The 22,188-nt window shown below is 36.0% G+C and overlaps 1 protein-coding gene across 1 annotated transcript; it reads right to left on the bottom strand.

Annotated features, from left to right (window-relative positions):
* Positions 1–226: 226 nt before the first annotated feature.
* On the bottom strand, positions 227–12,036 carry LOC108728233 (transcription factor Sox-14). The gene is made up of 2 exons (XM_018456699.1): positions 11,681–12,036; positions 227–2,257 (listed from the first exon to the last, which is right to left on the bottom strand). Exons 1-2 carry the CDS (start codon positions 11,887–11,889, stop codon positions 1,456–1,458), a joined length of 1,011 nt encoding a protein of 336 aa, XP_018312201.1. The 5' UTR covers positions 11,890–12,036; the 3' UTR covers positions 227–1,455.
* Between the last annotated feature and the right edge of the window lie 10,152 nt (positions 12,037–22,188).

The raw sequence follows: 22,188 nt of genomic DNA on the forward strand, positions 1-22,188 counted from the left end.
TATACATTTGAAAAAAACATTTGAATTTTGTTGAATTTCAGATCAAGCCTTTTGGAACATTGGTCCAAAATGGAGAGATTCATGAATATTTTGTGAAAGATATAAATATTTTTTCAATTTATTTTCTATTTTTTCAGATGTAAAATTATGTACATCGGTAAATATATTTTCATAGTGAAAATGTCCTAATTTTCATTCAATTCATTCTCTAAATTATATTTCCTCATTGAACAATCAGGATATAAGCCTCTTAATCTTAATAAATTAAAATGTCAAAATATTATAAACAAGTGAATTACAACATTATAACGATGCTCTGCGCAGAAGTTAGAGAAAAGTTAAAAACATAATCCTATTCGTTATTCGGATTATCAGACAACATTGACGAAATCAAGGGAGACAGAACGTAATATACCTCTGACAACTTTCGAGAATGTTTTTTCTGGTTTTCCCATAATATTAGAAAAGGATTCGCGTCGCGACTAGTGTTCGCAAAGCCAGCCACGCGTCTTCCATTTCGCCGTATCGATGCTTTCGCCGCTTTCGTCGCGAAAGCCGGTGCAGCGCAGCGCGACGCCGCGAGATACAACGAAACCGCGTCGTCGGGGTTCGTACGCGTCTCTACGTTAGCATTCAGAACGTTTCAGGCTTATTTCGCACGGCCGCGTCCCAAAGAAGAGATTTGCCTCCGCCAGAAGAGCTTTTTTTTTCCTCCCTTCCCCACCGTGTCCACCCCCGAACGCGTCCCGCCCGTCCACCCCATAATATGTGGCATGTGAGAGGGTTGGTTATCTCATCAGAATTGGACTCCTCTAGCATCCAGCTTCGCGTGCACGATCCGGTCGAAAGGACCCTTTGCGCCCGCCCTTTGTAGGATTTCGGGGCCGTATAGCCGAGTTATCGATTTCTATTTCTGTTCGTCAGCTCCGACTGCGGTCGAGAAGCTATTTCTTCAACACGGCCTACTCTTCGATTCCGATATTTTTCTGACGGATGCTTCACTCGCACGTCGTTTTTCACTCGTTATTTTGGATTATGTTACCCCGAAAGAGATCAAACTACAAAACGAGTCCTCGTTAAAAAGGAGAAAGCCCTTGGCGTTCAACGTTCATTTCAGAGCTCATTCAAGAGCTACGCGATAGCACTGATTCACTTTCGATTGCGAGATACTAAAATATTCATCCACAGAATGCGCAACAATTATTGATTGGATCACTGCATGTTGGCGATATGCACGCCATTCCTTGGCGGCCTGGACACGGTTGTCGAGTTCCTCTGTTGCTCGTTTTGGAAGTGGACGGCATCTTCCTTGACGACACCGGTGCTCAGATTCACGACCGTCGTTTGGGGGATCGGGGAGAGCATCGGAGCGACCCGCCACCAATCGGCAGTCGGCCACGCGGCCGGCATCAGGCTCCCCCGGAAGTTCAAATCCGGGAGAACCGGGAGCGGCCTTCATATGACGTGTCCACGTTGTGAGCTTGAATTCGAGCCATTAGAAGTCGACGTCAGACTCTGAACGGAGAAGGCGCTATCGACTTTGCCGCTTGATGACGATGTTGTCGTGGTTGTCGTTGTCGTCGTCGACGATCTCTCTAACTGTTCCGTAGGAGGTGACGAGGATGAGGATGAAGAGAAGCGATCCTGAGAACGGTCCTCCTGATGGTGATGATGATGATGATGATGACTCTCCAGATTGGCGGAGAAGTCCAACTCGAGTTTTCGATACCGAGATTCTTCTCGTTCCGCAACGACGGCATCGTCGTCGGCTCTTGCCGGGCTTGGGAAAGGCGGGTCATCCATCTTGGACGGAGGAAACGGCCTTTTAGGCTCCTTCGGCGGACTCGGGCAGCTGCAGTTAGGTTGTAAACATGCGGCTGCCGATAGACTCGTCGGCCAGGATATCGTTTGATGGCTCGGATAAAAGGGACTGCCGGTGTAGAGGGCCTGTAAGGCCAAATCGGCGGCCAGCTTACCGCCGTTGAAGTCGTCGCTCAGCTTGTGCTGTAAGGGATACAGCGGATAGGCAAACGGTGGAAAAAAGCGCGGAATCTTCAGGTCCTCGTGTGACATCAATGGATGATGCGTCGGAGGCGTCAATGGTGGCAGAAGACCGCGTGGAAGATTGGTCAGGCTGTCGCCAGGCGATATCAGTGGCGATATCGAGAAGCCGAACTTGTTCTCCTTCTTTACCAGGGACTTCGGTTTCCGGCGCGGCCGATACTTGTAGTCGGGATGCTCTTTCATGTGAAGAGCTCTGAAATGTGGTTAGTAATTTGTAACATTGTACTGCTAGATTCGACTGCAATTTCTTTTGCGTATTGGTATTTGGTGTCTGTGTAATTGTGGTTAGTATTGTATTAATGATACTAGTGACGATCAACCATTAATTAATAGTAAATATAAAGCAATAAAACAGACACATACTACTCTGTGTATTTAAATATGTTGAATTAGGAAGATGCAACATTTCTTTTTTACATAACAAAAATTGTAATATAGAAAATTTTGACTTGTGTAATCCACTTAAAAAATAAAATTTTTCTTATATAATTTAAAAATTTGAAGATTGAAATATGTATTTTTAAAAGTCTACATAAAAATTAAAGAAATTAATAGAGTTAATATGATATTAAAGAAATCAGTGCGTAAAAAATAAAGAGCGCGTTGTATTTTCCGAACAAGTAGGTATGCAAGAAAAACTCGAGTAAATATCTGCTCCGTTTTTTCAAATATAGAGATCTCAAATTTAGTTAAATTGTTTTATTGCCTAACTATTTTATTAATTTGTTCACAATATAATGTTAACGCTATGCAATAAATCTATTTTCTTAAAAATTTATTTTCAGATTAAAAAATTATTTAAATCGCAACTTATTTTGCTGCTGACATTTTTAATGGATTAATTTTAAAAATTATAAAAATGATCATTGCAATCGAATACAAAATCAAGACCAATACGTAATTCAAATTTAAGGAAGTAATAAAGATTGAAAATAATCCAACTAAAGAATGATTAAAGTGCATAAAAAGTACAATTGTGGAAAATATTAAAAGTTTTTAAAATTTATTAGTGTATTAATTTTTATACGCGAATATCATTTCTTGACTCTGTTTTAATTCTCCACAAATTTTTCTATGAACGAGCCAATTATTATTTAATTAATAATGAGTGCGTCAGAGATGCTGAAGGAATTTTTTGTCGAATCGAAAGATTAATTTACAATATATGTATAATAATAGAATACCGTAGTAATTATTAGATATCTATATAAAAAAATTTAATATGAAATGTTAAATACGTTTTTTTCGGCATCACATTTTTTCACACTATTGAAAGTAATAATTCCATAACCAAAGTTAAAACAATCTCTTTCAAGTGTTATGTTTTTATGAAGATAAGGTTTTTTTCGGAGCAGATTGTAATGAATTCTATTATGCGATATGTTTTTTTAATTAAAGATTAAATATTCGAATTTTTGCTTTTTTAACTTGAAAGAAGGTTGTGACATTAAAAATATAGCTGATCTTTCTCAATGATTGCAGTCTACTTTGTAAACAATTTAATAAAAGTTAAAATGTTGTTTCAATCTCATTTTAAAATCTCTGTCATTTTCGTTAGTAAAAGAGATTCTGTGCGTTAACATTGTATAATAACAAGAGAAATAATTAATTTTATGACAAATTTTTCTGTAGAAATTATATATATTTCTAAAATATCAATATATATGTGTGTAAAAAATTAAATAAAAATAAATTAAGTTATAAAAAATATAAAATCAAAACCTTTGTATTTGCAAGACAGATTGCCTTTTTAGTAAAGAAGAAAGAGTTCTATCTTTTATACTTATTAATAATTATCTTTGAACTTCTATCCAATTTTCTCATTCGACGCGGATTTGTTGAAGCTTGTCGTTATCGTAAATATGTAGCTGAATCCGATGTCATTATACTTCGGTAAAGTAAAGGGAAAGGAACAGCTGAGAAGGGTTCCATGTGCGTTACAAGGGAAGGGAATGGCTTAATTGAATAGTTTCGCAACTGAGAACGCGATAGTTAGCCTGCGATGGGTCTACAACGTAATTCCATGACCATCTCGTGACGGCAAGAGTCGTTAAGCAAAAGTTCTATTATAAATGATTTAATAAGCTTAAGCTCTGTTTAAATTTTTGAAGGTTTTTACAATTTCTAATAATAATTCAATAATTTTCGCCAACAATTGTACGTATATACAATAAATGCAAAAGTATTCGTACAGGAAAGATGCTTTTTAAATAATTACACTTATTTTAGAAAGTAAACATCAATTAGCAATTTATTAATGAAGAATAAAATAGATTATATATTTCTCAAAATTATTTTACCTAAAAAGATGTAATATAATAAAATATATTAATTTAATAAAATAAACAAAAATAAAAAGTTATATTATTTGGACGTACAAAAATATTCACATAGTTAAAAAATTTAATTTTGAAGATCATAAACATTATTTTCGCAAAGCCTTTCATTTGTATTAGAATTTATTATTAATAAATTGTTAATTAATTTTATTTCTTACAAATAAGGCTTTTTAAATAAAAATCTCCCCGGTATGAATATTTTTTACATTCACTGTATTTTTATATGATTGTATGATTTAATGAGTTTTTCGGATTGTTAACTTTTCAAAATTCTTAACACCATCATAAAAACAAAAATTTGTTTTTTTCCAAGTAGGACTATAAAATTATGAATACAAGAAATGAAATTGTTCGTTAGTCTTGAGACCCTCTGTATATTCGTGTGGCTTTCTTTTTTTATCGTGTTTACGTTATAGCGCGACTATCGATTATCGTGAACGCTAACACCTCTCTCTACAATTTTTATAAACTATGTTGTCGCCTTCCCACGTACAATGGGACGTATTATCACCGTTTCAGAACACGATACGTGGCACCATAGGTATTTGCAGTAAGTATCTTGTACACACACCCCCCTTTGGCGCGACGGTGAGGGGAAAAGAGGAACAGCGGCGGTATCTCCGACATATAATACTCCATTATGTACCCACGAGGCGCACAAACGCAGTGCTTATTTATGCCTCACCTCATGGAGATAAAAAAAGAAAAGAGGAGGGGTGAGAGGGGAGGTTTGGAGATACGTGGGCTTTTTCGTAACGGCGGTCGCGTCGCGAAGAATTTCGCCGGAAACCACCAGGACAATGCAATCGGAGGCACGAGGATGATAACAGTGGTGCATTTACTTCACGCCATCATACAACGTATTTAGCGAGAGCAAAGTCGTTTTATCATTGCTGCTGTTATTATTTTATGTCGCGATAACTGCGCAAACTGTCCGCACGTTTGTTTCCATTCGCACGGTTTTTTTTTCAAATAAATGTGATTTCGAATTAATATAATTTATATAATGCGAAATATATTCGTATTGGAAGAGAGAGATCAGCGACTTCTCTTTCTTGAGAACGACTAGTATAATCTTTTTCGCGTTAAGTTATCACAGGATATTTAGTGAAATCTTGTAAAAAAATTACTTAAGAAAATTACTTAAGAATTCCTGGATTCTCCAGATATTTTTATTCAAAATTCCAGATAAGAGGTTAGAGAATTCACCCTAATTTAATAACGTGAATATACGCGAATGTATATGCTATACTTATTGTTAACTGGTTGTCAACATTTTGCATTAATCAAGAAAAAAGATCAAACAAGCAACGTTTTCAGAAAGAGACAGAATTTAAATTTAAAAATTATATATCATTTCATATTTCACAATTTTAAGAGAGAGAGAGAGAGAGAGGTGAGACTAATAATTTTTAACTTTAGTATTTCCTTCATATTCAACTGACATATAGATTATAAAATTTTAATTTTATTTACTTATTTTATGAATCTTTGATTACATTGACTTACAGTTAGTTTCACCTAACTTATTTCCGCATACCATGGACTTCCAAATAAAATCCGACAATAAGAGGAGTCACAAAAAAATTGTAATCTAACCGACGCATGAGACAAGACTGCATTGTATGAGTAGGAATTTAGAAGATTGATGAATTTGTAAGTTTATTGTCCATTGAAGATGGTTCTGTGAGAACCGAAACATTTGGAATTTGTAATATATAAATATATAATTATTTGAGCACTTATATCGTGCTAGGCTCTTTGCCGTTACTTATTATCCTTATTTTTAAAAATTATAAAATTTCAATTTCTCTGAGTATCGACAAAATCCCAGAGGATCAAAAAGAAATCCTCAGATAGTTTCAGGTTCTTTAGGTTTTTCTAAGTAAACACCCCCGTCTCAGCTATTTTATCGCAGCGATGAAAAAAGTCCTAATAATAATTATAACAGAGGTCTCTCGGTATGCGCCGATCGTTTTCTATGGAAACACAAAGTGGAGAATTACCGTTACACAGAGTGTGATGAAATTCGAAATTTCAAGGGGTAGCTGGAAAGTTGAGGGGGGGGGAGGAGGACAGGACTGGCGTGCAGGGCGCGGATGGCGGAACACTGCCGCGACCGCGGAATAATAATTCCGGGGACAATGTGTCCCAGCAGATAGCACAAAGCGTAAATCAGCATAAACATCGGTAAAGCCGCGCCGACAATAACTCAGCATAAATGCATAAACATCGGCCGTAATCTTTACAATTCCAACCTCTGCACGTTCCCCCCTCCACCCACTCGCCATCGGCCTCACCCCTCGCGGATGCCTCTATCTAGCGGCCGATAAACAACTATATCATCCCGCGGTGACATAAGCTACGCGGCGCTCTCTCGCCGCGTCGCGACAAGGAACAATAACAATTAGTTACGATTGTGACCGGAAGCGTGGACGATCGCGTCGCCCGCGAGGACGGATCACGCTCTTAGGCCGGAATCGGATTACACATTGAAGATTAGGATTGAAGATTAAAATTTGACCAATGAGGACAAAGGAATTTTAGCTCCTATTGTTTTGATTGGTCAAATTTCAATTTTTCAATCTTCAATCTCAATCTTCAATGCGTAATCTGATTCTGGCTTTAGGCTTGTTTCTATCAATGCAAATTTAACTTTCATCTCGGTTCATTTTACTCTTAATTTTTTTCTAATTCTAAAAATTATTAATATATTAATAAAATAACATAATATATTAATTAGAATAAAGAAGAGACGAAGAGTAAGTTGAATCGTGATTAAAATTAATTTACATTGGTAGAAACGGGTATTAGGTTCGTTTCCATCAACGTAGATAACTTTAATCTCGACTTATTTTTATCTTTTTCTAGTACCAAGAATTAGAAAAAGACGAAGAGTAAATTGAACCTAGATTTCTATATAGTCCATATAGCCTGTCTCATTCTAGCAATATTGTAATCATGGAATCCAAAAGGCAAACCATTGTTCATGATAAGATGGGGGTGGCCGAATTTCGACCAATCAGACGCCAGTGGCATTCCATGGCATTTCAAGATCACGTTGATTATGGTGGAATTATCTACGCTAACACAGGAAAACCTGATATAAAAATGATTAATAAAATAAATATGATAGAATATATATAATAAAATAAATTAATAGAACTGACTTTTTTCGTCAATTGTTATATTGAATAAATTACATTTCGCCATTTGTTTTTCACCTTTCTGATTCCACCATGATTGCAATAACGTTGCAGCAATGTTGCCGCAAGTTTTTGTGCTGTATGAGAAGTTAATCTACATCGATAAAAATGGACATTAATCGTAAACGTGTTTATTTCTGAAAGTTTAATTCCGAGGAGTTTAAGTGATCGGCGGGAAATTCTTCCTCTCGTATTATTATTTCATTTAAGATCGAGTAAAGTTAAGAGCAGCTCGCGTATCACTCTACCTTTTTTTCATAAAAAAATTATCTGAATAACGATTAAGCTATCTTTAAATTTTCTGCGCAATTTCTTTTATTTATGAACTTGATGAATTTCAATGATAAATCCAAAAAGAAATCACGAGAAATTAATTTCCGCACCGTTACTAATTAAATTAAATTAAACTAAACGAGCAATTGTTCTTGACACTTTCATATTGTCACAATATTGTAGTCCAATATAGAATATACTCGATTAACCAAATCGAGATTGTTCGCGACTAATCATATTGACAGATTTCCCGCTAATATCAGACGGACGTTCATATGTAACATCAAAGCGCGTAAAAAGGCCCGTTTCACCGCAACGAGAGAAGCGAGAAATCGGGAAGAGGCTGCGGAACACGTAGGGGGTTGAATTGGTACGTATAACGGGGGGAAGGGCGAGAGGAATAGGGGGAGGGATAGGGAAGACGAGCAGGCGAGAGAGAAAGAGAGAGAGGATCGCTGAGAGCGCGGACGGCGGTGGCGGCGGCGGGGGTGCGGAGAAGCCGGGCAAATCCTTTTAAATCCACACAATTGCGACAATGGGGCTTTATTTGTTATCTCGGGGGCCACATTGTGAGTCGCCGTGAACGAACGGACAGATTACGTCGGGCCAGTGACGGCGCGGGTCCAAGGGAACCCGCTCCTACCGAGGACGTCGCTCCAAGGGAACGACTTTACCTCCCTTTCCGTTTCCCTCCCCCTCCCCCTCCTCGCTCACCCCTTTTATTTTACGGCCGCCACCCTACTCCCGTCGTCGACGTCGCTGCCATCCGCCAGAAAAGCGGATTCGCCGTTACACGTTCGCGTCGAAATTTCCCTCGGATTGCCCATACCTCTCACCCCGCCTTCAGCGTCGCTCTTCTCGTTTTCTTTCTCTTTTAGAAATTTTCGATGGAAAAATATGGCCCATTGTTGTGCGCTTTTGTATCGTTGGTAAGTCAAGTGGGGGCTGGGTGGCCGAAAATTTAATAATTTCGGATACCAAATGATACAAAACATGTTTCATCATTACTACGTACAAAATATAATAAATAGCGCAAAGTGTTAAATGTATTAATTGAATAAAGTATCTGAATTCGATGATTTCGATTGAAATATATGACAAATTGTGTCACATTCGATGGGTGCGTCACTATCGATTATATCATTTATCGACGTGGATGCGTCAATCAAAGGGATTTTCTGCACAGCGATCTGTTCAACGCGGTGATTCATTCAAGACGACATCGGTTTCGGTATTCGCGATTTCATCAAAAATTTTAGCGGCATCGCGGGACATCCCTCGCTTTCTTCTATTTCCTTCTTTTTTATTCTCATCAGGGTGGAATGTAAATCGAGGTCGGGATATTTTGCAACGCGGGCACGGGGTTAGAGAGTGTGGAATCAGTTTAAATCTTGTTCTCCGAGACGAGATCGAAAAGCGAAAGAGCGGGGATCGTTTCCAAATTTAATCTGCACGCACCTTGAGCAAACCTATTCCTCTTCCCTTCAGCTCCGATTTTTCGAATGACACATATTACTGAAAAGCATATTTAGCATAAATTTATTTTGAAAGATTTGTCAAATCAAGTAAATAATATAGTGCATAAAATAATTTGTAACAATAACTAATCTAATTAATATAAAAATATTTTAAAACTATAAATTGTTATGTGATCACAGAAATATAAAAACACAAATACTTATTTAATAAATATGGAAATAATTTCTATAGAAGGCTAAAAAAATACATAACATGTTCATTAATGTCATTTTTTAAGATTTCATTTGTCGATGAATGTCGAATGAATGCCATAATTGATTAAGCCGAACAAATCATTTTACAAATATAAAGTCATCAAATTTTCAACAATTTTTCTCATTCTAAGAAACCAATCGAAGTCAAGAAACAGTACATTAAATAAAATATGAAAATATTTAAAGTGAAACGATCACTTTTTTAAGCGCGTTGATTATCATCACAAAATTAATACTAGTATCCCATTTGATGAAATTGCGTTTACGAAATTGCAAAACGTTACGCGAATAAGGCTCGCAAAATTAAAAGACGTTACGAGGATACTCCAGAGGAAGATTCTCGCGAGATTGCCGGGACCTCTTTTTCAAGAGGGCCCTTTCAAGAGCGTGCCTGCCTCGAAAAATCGGCGCGGCCGCTCGGCGAGCTAAATAAACTCATAACAGTGATTAAATATTCAGGGCCGGTAATAAAGAGCTCGTCTCGCCCGCCCTATAAATACCGGCCATATCTCACCCCATTTCAACCCGGGTAAGCGCTGCATAGCCCCCTAAGCTTCTCAGCAACAATGTACTGTATTATGAAGTACGAGACGATCGCGTGGCACGCTTTCCCGCCATTTCGATTCCCTTGATTCTTGTTGATACGGACCCCACCCCAATCAACGCAATCATTTGGAGTATATTATCGCAACTGAGGAGCAATTAGTGTCGCCATAAGAACAAGTAGTCGCCTGTCTATCGGAAAGAACGCGAAATTTATTTCTTCTTCTCTTTATATTTCATATTTGTGAGTATGTACCTTGTTAAGGAGAAATAATAGAGAAAAAAGTGTGAAATAAACAATATTTACACTGTAGATAACTCTGTAAAGCAATATTTACTGGATAGGTTTATTCTTGTTGATATAGAGATAAAATGATTGTCTCAGATATACTAAATCATTGATGAAATACGAGTACATGTAGTTGATTGAAAAGATAAAAAATATTAGCTATTTTACAATTTTCCAAAAATGTATATGACTTGTATATAATTAAAATATTATATCATTAAATCTCTTGAGTAACTAAAAATATACATCAATTTATAATATGTAAAATCTGTTTCAAGCATCTAAAAATCAGCGTTTAATTTGTATGTAAAAATGTAGAGTTTGTACGCTGTAATTTTAATCCCGGAAGAAACAAGTGTGTGTGTGATAAGAGAGATTTTTTAATTATAAGTTTCTCTCTCTCTCTCTCTCTTATCACACGTAATATAATTTTCAAAATGTTGTCTTATTTCTCATATTTATCTGTATTATCTCAGGCTAGTCTCTTAGTGCAGAAATGAATTGAAAATTTTCAAAGAAATGGAGAAAAAATTCTATTTATTCATTTACCTTCTTAATTCATTAATTCCATCACTTATTCTCATTAAATCATACATGGTTCTATATTTTATTATCTATATAATCTAGAAATGATGTGATAACGTAATGATTTATCAAAAGATTATTATGTCATAAATAGAGAATAAAAAGTATAATAATATTAAAAGAGAGAGAGAGAATAAAAAAGATTTTGATAAAAAGATTTAAACAGTTATCTTTAAATTATTTCCTATTTATGTCCTAATTACAGCTTGATTATATTTTAATTATTGTATTATCATTTTTATGTCATATTAAATTTTTTGTAATTCCTTCTTAAAACGCATACATATATTGTAAAAGGAAAGTTATTAGAAAGTTAAAGAAAAAAAAAATATATACATACTGCTTATTTTGAAAATAAAATATTAAAAAGTTTATTACAAATATAATAAATAATAATAAAATCATAAGCTTAGTTTGAAATATCAAGTTTTAATTGTAATATAGGAAATATAGCTATTAAAAATTTTAATAAATTTATGCATTTAAGCTTGTATGTAAGAGAAATAAGCACTCTTCAAAATTAATTTAATTTCGGAAATTAGTTAAATAAAAAGCAAGTTAATTTTCGGAGCTAATCATTATGAGTGTCAATTTTTTAATATAAAATAAGTGTTCAGCGTATGTCCGTGTATTTTTTGATGAGCTCACCTCAATCTTTTTGCCTCGTCAATGAAAGGACGCTTTTCGCTCTCGCTCAGGAGCTTCCACTCGGCACCGAGCCTCTTCGAGATTTCCGAATTGTGCATTTTCGGATTTTCCTGTGCCATTTTGCGACGTTGACCACGCGACCACACCATAAAGGCATTCATCGGCCGTTTAATATGTTCGTTATGCAAAGTCTTTGACGACATCTCCATGAGTCGTTCGATTCCTATATCTCGATGTTTAATCTCCTAATTGCTTTCCTCACGAGTAGACGAGATTACTGATGGATTAAAAGATTCATAGACCACTCCTATCTCGAGTGGATAAGATAATTTTCCGTACATCCTGTTGACGTATTTCTGAAGATCTCACAGAATTTTTATAAGTTAAATATGTTTATTTGTAATCTTTAACGATTCACATAAAATTATATTGATCGACCGTTCCCTTAAAAAAGACTTTTCGAAACTTTCTTTGATAGATTGTTGAGCATGATGTATCATCAGCATTAACTATTTTGGTTGGTCGCGATTAATTAGATCGTTCTATCTTAAAACTTTACGAATTGATTCACATTCACTGCACGAAATTGACATTGATATTTAAGACATCTTTCGACGATTCAGGATATTTATGAATTTTATTCTATTTCTTCAAATGTTTAATAGTATCTCGCGAAAAGACTAGACGTTCCAGTTAAAAAATAAATCTTCATTTGAAAACGATGAGTACTTCCCCAAAATATCGTGCATTTCTCAGAGCATTTCCAAAATATTTCCAAAAATAATGGATATCTTGAATCATTAATTACATCGGGATGACATTTCAAATCTTCTGATCGTCGAATTCTTTCGAAAGAATATGCGATCGCCTAGTAATCACTGGATTCTTCTGCGTGGAGGATTCTACAGCTTCTCGATACGTTCCTTGAACAATTTCACGATGAACTAAACTAATCTGTCAATGGAGATCCTTTCAACTGACGGGGTCGTCTTCTTTCAATTGTCACGATACAGTTATACTTCAGCGATTGCTCCAGTCCTGCGCTTCTGTGACGTAATTTTTTTTTCCGAGCGAGGGGCTTGATCTGACAGACACGAGTCCTTTTGGTGCACTGACAGAATCGCGCGGGTTCCCTCAGGAACTTCACGAAGCACGTAGCATCTGGGCGAACCCACGGGACGGAACCTTCGTCGGCGCGGCTCGGCTCCCGTGGGACGTGGGGTGAAATAAGACGGCGCGCCAATCGGACGCGGTGGCGCGGCTCCCACCATTTAGCGCAGCCAATGGGCGGTCGCGATTGGCCACCGCGTCGGCATGGCGGTCCAGAACGGATACGCGGGTTCGCGCAACAGGTGGAGAGAAGTCTCTATCTCCTTCGTTTCTTTCCCTCTTTCTGTTCTCCTCCCGCGCAGTCACGAAGACAACGACCGCGACGGCGGGGTGCGGGTGCGTTTGTCGTGCGGATTATCGCGCCACTGCCGTCGCCGCAGTCGCCTTTTTGACCTCTCCGCCTTTCGTCGGTGGTCAGCCAGGTGCACCCGGTCCATTGATATTTCCGAAGACAGTGGTGGATAGAGGGAGCGAGAAGACTTCGAGAAAGGAAAGGGTGAAAAGATATGATCGCGGGATTTTAGACGTGCAGTTTGAATCTTTGTCTTAATACTGATGGAACTTTTTCTGTTTGCTAAATATTTTTTTGTATACGATAAAAAAATTAATTATTTCCAATTCGACATTTTATTTTATCGGAAAAGAAATAGAAAATTCTTATTTTATTTCAATCAAGAAAAATTTTTAATAAAAATGGAAGAAGTAAAAACCTATTTTCTAGTACAGATCGCATCGGTACTTATGTATAGCTGCTATAGAGATAATTGAATATCAATACAGTATAGTATACTTTACACATTGACAATAATAAAATCGTGCGAAAAAAGAAGTTCGAGTTGAACAAAAGTATGAAATGATGCCGCTGATGCGTTCACCGATCAACCGTCGACTTTCGTCATCAGGCAGAGAATTTCTTTTCTCGCTTTGTCCGCTGCAGAGAGATACAAGAATATGGAAGGCGAGTCATAGAAGACCAGGTCTTATAATAAATGTTATCAGTCGTGGTAGTGTCTTGTCACAGGATGAGAGAGAGAGAGAGAGAAAAAGCAACGGGAGAAGGTTGCGGAGAGAGGAGAAAGTGGAAGACGTCTCGAGTGATAAGGCGATAAAGAGAGAAGGTATAAAACGAGACAAGGGGGCTGGTGTGCGGGCGACACCATCTCCCGGTCGCCATAAAGGGGGGATTGCGCTGTCGCCATTGAATTTCCGGAAGGCGCAGGAATATTCATCTGCCGTAGAAAAGCGAATCTGTGTCACGCCGCGGAAGAAGATCGAGCTGGTACGTTCAGCGAAAGAATGAAAGAAATGAGTCGCATTTCAAAAATGCACGAAATGTATTTTTGCTAAATATATGATTTATTAAAGTATCTAAATATTTAGATAAATACAGATCTGAAAATAATTTTGTTGGACCGTCGAAATAATTATGTAGAAAAGTCAAGCATGCTGCAAAAAGTTCGACATTCTCATAATCAGTTTGAGTGTCCTACATAATAATTTTAATGGTTCAACAAAATTACTTTCAGATCTATATCTAACTAAACTATTAGCTAGATATTTCAGCAATACCGAAAGAATTACAGCATGGATACGATTATACATATAGCTCTTTAAAAAATAAGAAGTACGTTTGAAGGTTCAAATTTTCTATAATTTGAGCAAATTATTTTAATACGTAAATGAAAAAAATATCATAATTTTTAAAAAACATGAAAATATATTTTGCTTAAAAAAGTAAAAAATATGGTTCCTGAATTTCACATAAAAATTCTAGATAAAAATCCAATCGTTATATGCAAGCAAACTGAATAATGATTGAGTTAAAGAGAACTAGACGTTTGAAAACATAGTTATTTGTTTAAATTTTCGTGAGATCAAAATTTCCGAGTATGACTCGCCGTCGGATCCTTTTTAAATTACACGTTTCAATTTGTAATCGATTCGATGTGACAAGGAACAAACACCTCGGGGCAGTATAATGAAAGATCATCTACTCCGGAGTAGATAAACGGGCGCGATCGGCTGTCACGTGGGCCCCATTATTAACTGCACAATAAATTCGCTCTCCAACGGTGTCCGTCAATGAGCGAGATACAGCGATCGACTGTCGTTCCGGGGGCCCTTTATCGGCCCTCGTCTCTTCGTCATACATTCTGTCATTCACGGGGCGTGAACGCGCCTTTTATCGCACATTGCTGACAAGAGTCGACGGTGTACGAGGGGGTGTCTTTTTTTCGGGTAATTCAATGTCAAATCAAATCGACACAGAACCCCACATTCATGTACTGTACAAGATAATTAAGGGATCTTTCCCTAATTCAATGAGTTTTTAACCTTCTAAAGATTTTTCTTTGGGGGGAGGTACAAAGGGATGAAGTACAAAAGAATCTTTAAATCAAACCTAGTACAATCAATAGATTAAAAAAAATGGTTGATCACAGTTACAAACTGGTTATTAGCTTAATATCAATTTAATTTCAAAATTTCGTCAAAATTATGTTTTTAATATGTTATTACTGTTGTTAGGTTCTTCTCACTCCACTCTGCTTTTTAATTTCTTATCTATGCCAAGCAGTTATTATTCGCTTAATATCAATTTGATTTCAAATTTCGGTTGTACGTTTTTCAGTTCTTCTCATAGCTGGTATTCATAACTAATTCTTATATTTAAGACCATGTTAAGTACAGATTTAAGATGTCAATTACACCAATCACAAAGTGTATATTAGCATTTTAAGACAATACTTAAATCGGTCTTGAAAAAAAGAACCAAACTTTAATTTCTTATCTAGGGCGTATAATTATTTATATTATTCTGCTCTAAAAGTTTCCTCTTTAGAATGGATTGTTTTGTGTTAAGAATCAAATTCTACGTGAACAAGAATTGAGAAAGGGAATACTTTCGGGGCACAAAACATGACTGGGTGGGCTAAGTGATTTTTCGCGATTCCAACATCACGGACGAATAGGGGGATAGTGAATGGGGTGGGAAGGGTTTTCATTTCTCGTCTTACTCTCTTCCATCCTCATCGAGCACGGGGGTGCCACGCGACCGCTGATTATACCATTCATCGACTGGCGCGGTCCGAAAGAGGGTTGCCAGCGTAAACGCCGTAACATCTAATGTACCCGCTTCTCCCTCCACTTCTTGTTTCCCGCCTACCTCGAGCTGAATGCTCGCTCATCAATGAAACAATTCGGCTTCTCGACTATCCATCGTTGGCTCCTTAAGATCTCTCTACCTCTTTAATTGGCTGCTTCCATCTAATAAACATGGTGTATGCAAAGTCTTATTATTTGTGCATATATTATTTTCTTCAAGCATATGCTGTATTACATCAAATTACCTTCGAAATGACAGAGAAATAATAAAAATTTGTAATATTATGCCATACATATGTTACAAGATAGAATGCTTTATTATTTCCTCATAACAAAATATTCTAGATTTTTAATAAGATTTTTATTTTCTATATTTATAATCATAAACAGATACCGTAGCGGATTAGTTGGATTCTGTATTGAATACTGTTATAAATCTGCACAAATAAATTTATGGCTATTTATACACGTCAGATTCAATATTAGGATCTTTCTTTTTAGAGTGTAAAAAATGTTACTATAAATTGAATTACATAAATTTTATTCAATTACAGAGCGTAAAAATCGATACGTAATAGCGAAAACAATAGGTATGAATATTACAGAGCAGGACATGATCGTAGTGTTGCTGAAGCGACAACAAACGTGCACCCCGCGAGGAAGGGGTGACAGTGCTGATGGGGGGTGAGACGGTCGGGGGTAGTCGAGAGGAGGCGACGCTGGCGTCGAAAAGCTCGCTGATTACTCCATTGTCGAGCCGGTTGTTTCAGTTAATCGCAACGCGCCGTAGACTTTTGTTGTCCTTTTACACGCCTGCAGCTCGCATTCAGCCTGATGCGTCCATCTTGATATTTAATGCCGTTAATGTATAATGTATATAAGAGCTACAATTTTTGAGAAAGAGGAGGAGAGATGTTCAATAGTAAAATTCTGTTTGATAAACGAGAAATACAATGCCACTCTTGACAAATGTTTAACTATTATAAATATCAATTAGAATAACAGAATCAGAACTTAAAGTATACAAACAATGATAAAAATTATAGAGTACGTCTATAACAAGGTTGAAAAGAATTATAAAGCAAAATTTGCAGAATAAATTTATAATAAGAAATTTAAAAAATTTAATTTTTTTTATTGTTATGTGGATTCTGTATTGTTGCATTTTATATATATAAGATATATGTTCCAATAATTAAATGTGCCCATTGAAAAATCAACAATATATTTGTAATTGTTAAAATATTTGTCGAAAACAGCAAAAAAATATCAAAGTAAACAGAAGAGATTGAATGTTTTATATCAAAATAAATAATAAAAATATATAATTTTGATTATTGTAAATTATTGCAAAAAAAAATAACAATTCATTTCAAGTTTCGCAGGAACACATCTTATCATTTAAAATAAGATATAATGTTTATATTTTCGAATTTTTTAAAATATGTGTGGTACCGTATTTTTTTAAATATGCGGTGTATTTTTATAATTGTAAGAAATTTAATTAAAATTAAATTTGAGAAATTTTTATCTCATTAGAAGTTCCGTTACCGATACAATCGATGTAATATATTAATGAAATTTCATTTGAGAATTTTTTTTAGATTTATATGATAGAGAGAGTATTTTTTTTATCACTAACAAAACAAAGTTTCACGTGAATATTAATTCCTTTTCTAATTATTAATCAATAATAATATAGAACTGATCTTATTTTCTTATTATTTCAATCATTAATCTCTAAATCCGAATCAGTGGATAATCATTGATATCAGTCCTAAGTGCCACTGGTAATCAGTGAATGAAATGTGACATCTCCTTCATTTTTAACTAATCCTGTGCATAAATTCAATGGTATTGGAGGATTGAAATTAACGTGCAAATATCGGTATTTTAATTATATAATGCTCAAACTTTTTGTCTTTTTTAGTTGAATATTTCACTAATTATCCAGTGCCAACTGCCAAGTATGGCACTGGGTAATCAACGACTACGTTTACACAGACCCTTAATCAGGTTTAATAACATCCGTAGTTAGAAAATGGCCAATCACAATCATTCCATTCTTCAGAGTAATAACTATGATTGGCAAGTTTCATAACTACGGATGTTATTAAACTTGAGGGTGTTCGTGTAAACGTAGTCAATGATTATCCACAAATTCAGATTTAGACAGTAGGATATTAATTTAGATATACTACAAAGTTTACCTATATCTTATCTACAAGTGTATGAAGTGATTCAGTATTACATGTTAGAAAATATTAATTATGAATCGATTAAAAAACGGGGAAAAAAATGTTTACCACGCGCTGCGGGACGCCCTGTACGCAGCATCAAGGAGTTCCGCGGTGGGATCGCGTTATAAATGTCGTCATAAACGAGACTCGATTGTCTCTCTGTATATCGTTTCTCCGGCGGCCGGGTGAAAATCGAATTCCGTTTTGTTTGGACGAATCTATACTGGCATTCAGTATTCAGAGCGCGGCCCTCGACATATCAAAATAGAGCGCGCACAATAAGTTATTCGACCGAACAAAATCGAGGGGTTGCGCGGAGCGGGGGCGAGGTAGCGGGAGTGGGTGACGGGAGGGTAGTATTTTATAGAGTCCCGTTCGGGTTACATACCGTGAATACATCGCGCGGAAAAAGGGCGGCGCGGGGGATGGGGACTCGCGTGTGACTGGAATATGTCATCGAAGGCCTACGGGGGTTCAACTACCCCCCTCGGCGGCGCACGTATACTAATCTTCATTCGCTGTTTGACCAAGTGCACTTGTAAATGTCCTTCGCCGTTAAGTCTCGGGGGAGGCGGGGGGGGGAGAGGTAAACTCGATGGTTTTAATGTTACTTCGGGGAAATTTCGTTAGCATGAAAGCAACTTCCGTGAAAATCTTTATGCAAATATAGTGAGAGCCTGTGTCATTCCTATAGTGACTTAGATCCGATTCTCACTCGACTTAATAGCGACTTAACGACTCGGACTTGTAATAATTCCCATTCCATTTATCTTAATTTGAAAAAGTTAAAGAAAGGATGCGATCGCGAGCGGAGGGACATTGTGCGAACGTGACGCGTTGTATCGCGCAGAGTGATCGTTCGAAACGTCTATTATATACAGGGTGTATCTAACGTAAGAATGCCAGACCGACATAAAAAGAGTCGACACATCGAGCGATTCGGAGGACGACCTTGCATGCCCGTGTCCCGTCATGATGGACACTCTCTTTCTTCACTCTTCCTCCCGTGCTAGATATCCCCGTGATTATGGTTGCGCCGCGCGTTGATGTGGTCGTACTATTAATAATAATCGGAAAATAATTATCCGACTGCGGGCCGAGCGACGGCGGTTCTACCGATGTGTGTGGGCGGCAAACCGTATGCCGCTGTGAATCGCCGCTAATTGTGAGGAATGGCCGACTCGCGTGTCGGCCGATCACTGATTCGACATACGGACGCTTTCATGACGGACAAGGCCGCGTGCTAACGATCCGGGGATCCATCCTCACGATTATCGGTACGACGGATCCTCTGATCGCGAAGCCGAACCAAGGCGTGGACGAACCGCGAGCTTTCTGAGACCACCTACGACGAGCTTCCACGCTGCTTTTGGCAAGTGCGAAGTTCATTCGAGGAGCCGTTATACGTTGTGTAATAGTTTTACTATAAAACTTGTTACAAATATACACACACATACACAAATCTGTATTTTAGGGTACTGTATACATAATGTAATGTAAAATATGTATACAGTAATATTCATAAAATATTTATAAGCGTTACTATAGTAATTAAAGTTAATCTAATCATTTATTTATACAATAATAAGATTGGAAACTATTTACATTTATTGCATTAAAAATCTGATTTATTTAGGACGTCTAAAAATAGAAACCAAATTCTAGTCTAACCATGTATTTGTATTTTAAAATTCCTGTTATTTTTTAAAATACAAATAAATGGTTGGACTAGATAAATAAATCAGATTTTTAATGCAATGAATAAATGCAAATAGTTTCCAATCTTATTATTGTATAAACAAATGATTAGACTAAAGAATTTTATTAATTTACGAGTTGATATCTAAGCAGTGGAAGTCAGAATGCAACGATGCAATAGAAACTTGAAAAAAAAAAAACAGCCATGCTATTAAAGACCTGTCCTTTAAGAACGCAGTCGCGTAATTGCCGAACTCTGCACGCGACCTGACAAAGATACTCTCTCCAGGCAATAGAGGACAATGGCGGACTGTCGACATTACGGGGACATTGTCGTGGCTCGATATGAGCCCCGTTGCCTCGGGTATACAAGCAGCAATATCGAGATCCTGCCAACCGCCCCTCGAACCAACCGCCCTGGCCACCTTTCACCCACTTCCTACTCCTCAAAGCAACAACGCCTAAAAAAAACGGACGTTTGTTCACCTCTGCCTACATTTTTATGCATTGATAAAAAAGATAGTTCACTTGTTACTCAATTTATTTTTACTGAAGATATTTATATTTTGTCGCTGTGTTAATTTATGTTCTTTTCTAATTTTAATTTGTAATATACTATATTTATATTTTTGTTAGAGATAGTTATTTTTTTAAATTTAGATCTTTTCAAGTTATAATGTATGCATCTCATTATTGTGCCTATTCTTTTAGTCTTAAGATAAAAATTTACTGAATCTTATTAAATATTTGTTTGAATAGTAACAATATATTTACTTACGAAGTAAATAAAGATTTACACTGAAAAAAGAATTTACGAAATTTTAATAAATACACTGAAAAAAATGCATGTAATTTTACATGGAAATTACATGTTCGTGACTGGAAAGTTACCTAAATATGATTGGAAATTTATAATTTTCAGTCAATTTCCAATTATATTTAAGTAATTTAGATAATTTTCCAGTCATGTAATTTCCATGTAAAATTACATACATTTTTTTCCAGTGTTCCATTTGTTTAGATATCACCAACGGGACCATTTGCTTACAAAAAATAAATATTTATTTGATTTTTTTCAGTGTATTTACTGTAAAATAAAAAAAATTATGCTTATATTAAATGAATATATGTTTACATTTAGTGAATATTTTAGTATATAAAATATTTCATTAGTACTATATTCAAACAAATATTTAACAAAATTTAATAAATTTTTTTCAGTGTATGAAATATATGAAGGTACATTTTGGTGTTATTTTATATCTAAACGTTGAAAGAAATATGTATCTATTTATCAGCCTCTTATTTAACTAGCTTTATCATTTTTTTTTTTAAGTTAATGCTATTCTTCAATTTACGTACCTTTTGCGTTCATTCGGTTGAACGTACGCGTTCATAAACGCAGCTATTGTGACGGTCGAGTTTTTCGCAAAGGGCCTAAATAAGCCCTTTATCAGTTTGATTCTGCATACATGCGTGAATGGTTGTCTGTGTCAACGGCCTTTTTTCCAATTATCGACTCAATCGACCCTTTCCATTTGACTCTCGCGCCGAATTCGAACCATGATACTCCATGATACAAGGCGAATCGGCCTTGATAGTGCTTTCTCTGCCCGTGAATGAAAGTAATAGTGATTCGCCCTATGGAGATATTTTGTTTTTCATCTTTTGTTTCTCCATGTATTCACTTCTTAATTAATAGAGAGAATAGTATTCTTTTTATACATAATTGTATTAATTATTTGAAATAAAATGATATGTCATAAAGAAAGATAAATCATATATTACAAAGTATAACATACGAAGTATACGCTGTGCACACATTGAAAATATAGTTATAATTGTTAGATTAAATAAAATTGTTTCAAACATCAACTTAATATTATCTATTTTAGTTATGTTTACTATGTATTCAATAATTTAATTCATTATTAGGATAACGTTTAGTTTAGTATTGAAAGATGTAAATGCGTGATTGTTTCAGCAATTATGTATAAATCACGACAATAAAATATTGTATATTTATAAATTTTGTATGCCGTTTCCTTCGAATTCGATCGATTGGTCATTGGCGTGAAATGTCTGCTTCATGTAATCGATTTGCGGAAGTGTCAATAAGTAAGAACGTTATCGCGAGTTTGTGTGGGAAAGATAAACGGACCGAGCAGCTTGTCCTTCCTTCTTATAAAGAAAACTACCGAGGTTAAAGAGAAACGAACGATTATTTGACTTCAAGGGAGCGATAACGTGATACGAAAGATCGAGCTTCTAATGTGTATAAGCATTCAACACATTTTTTGAAATAAATTTTTATTTAGAAAATTATATATTATTAGAATAATATAATATATTAAATAA

This window comes from Mycetomoellerius zeteki, unplaced genomic scaffold (genome assembly GCF_001594055.1).
Source record: "Mycetomoellerius zeteki isolate Tzet28-1 unplaced genomic scaffold, Tzet1.0 scaffold592, whole genome shotgun sequence".
NCBI lineage: Eukaryota > Metazoa > Arthropoda > Insecta > Hymenoptera > Formicidae > Mycetomoellerius > Mycetomoellerius zeteki.

What these genes read in the sequence shown, in the direction of transcription:
- LOC108728233 (XM_018456699.1), bottom strand. Translation starts at nt 11,889, where the DNA reads ATGGAGATGTCGTCAAAGACTTTGCATAACGAACATATTAAACGGCCG. An exon ending in GACGAGGCAAAAAGATTGAG is followed by an intron (nt 2,258 to 11,680) that starts GTGAGCTCATCA and finishes ACCACATTTCAG; the next exon opens with AGCTCTTCACATGAAAGAGC.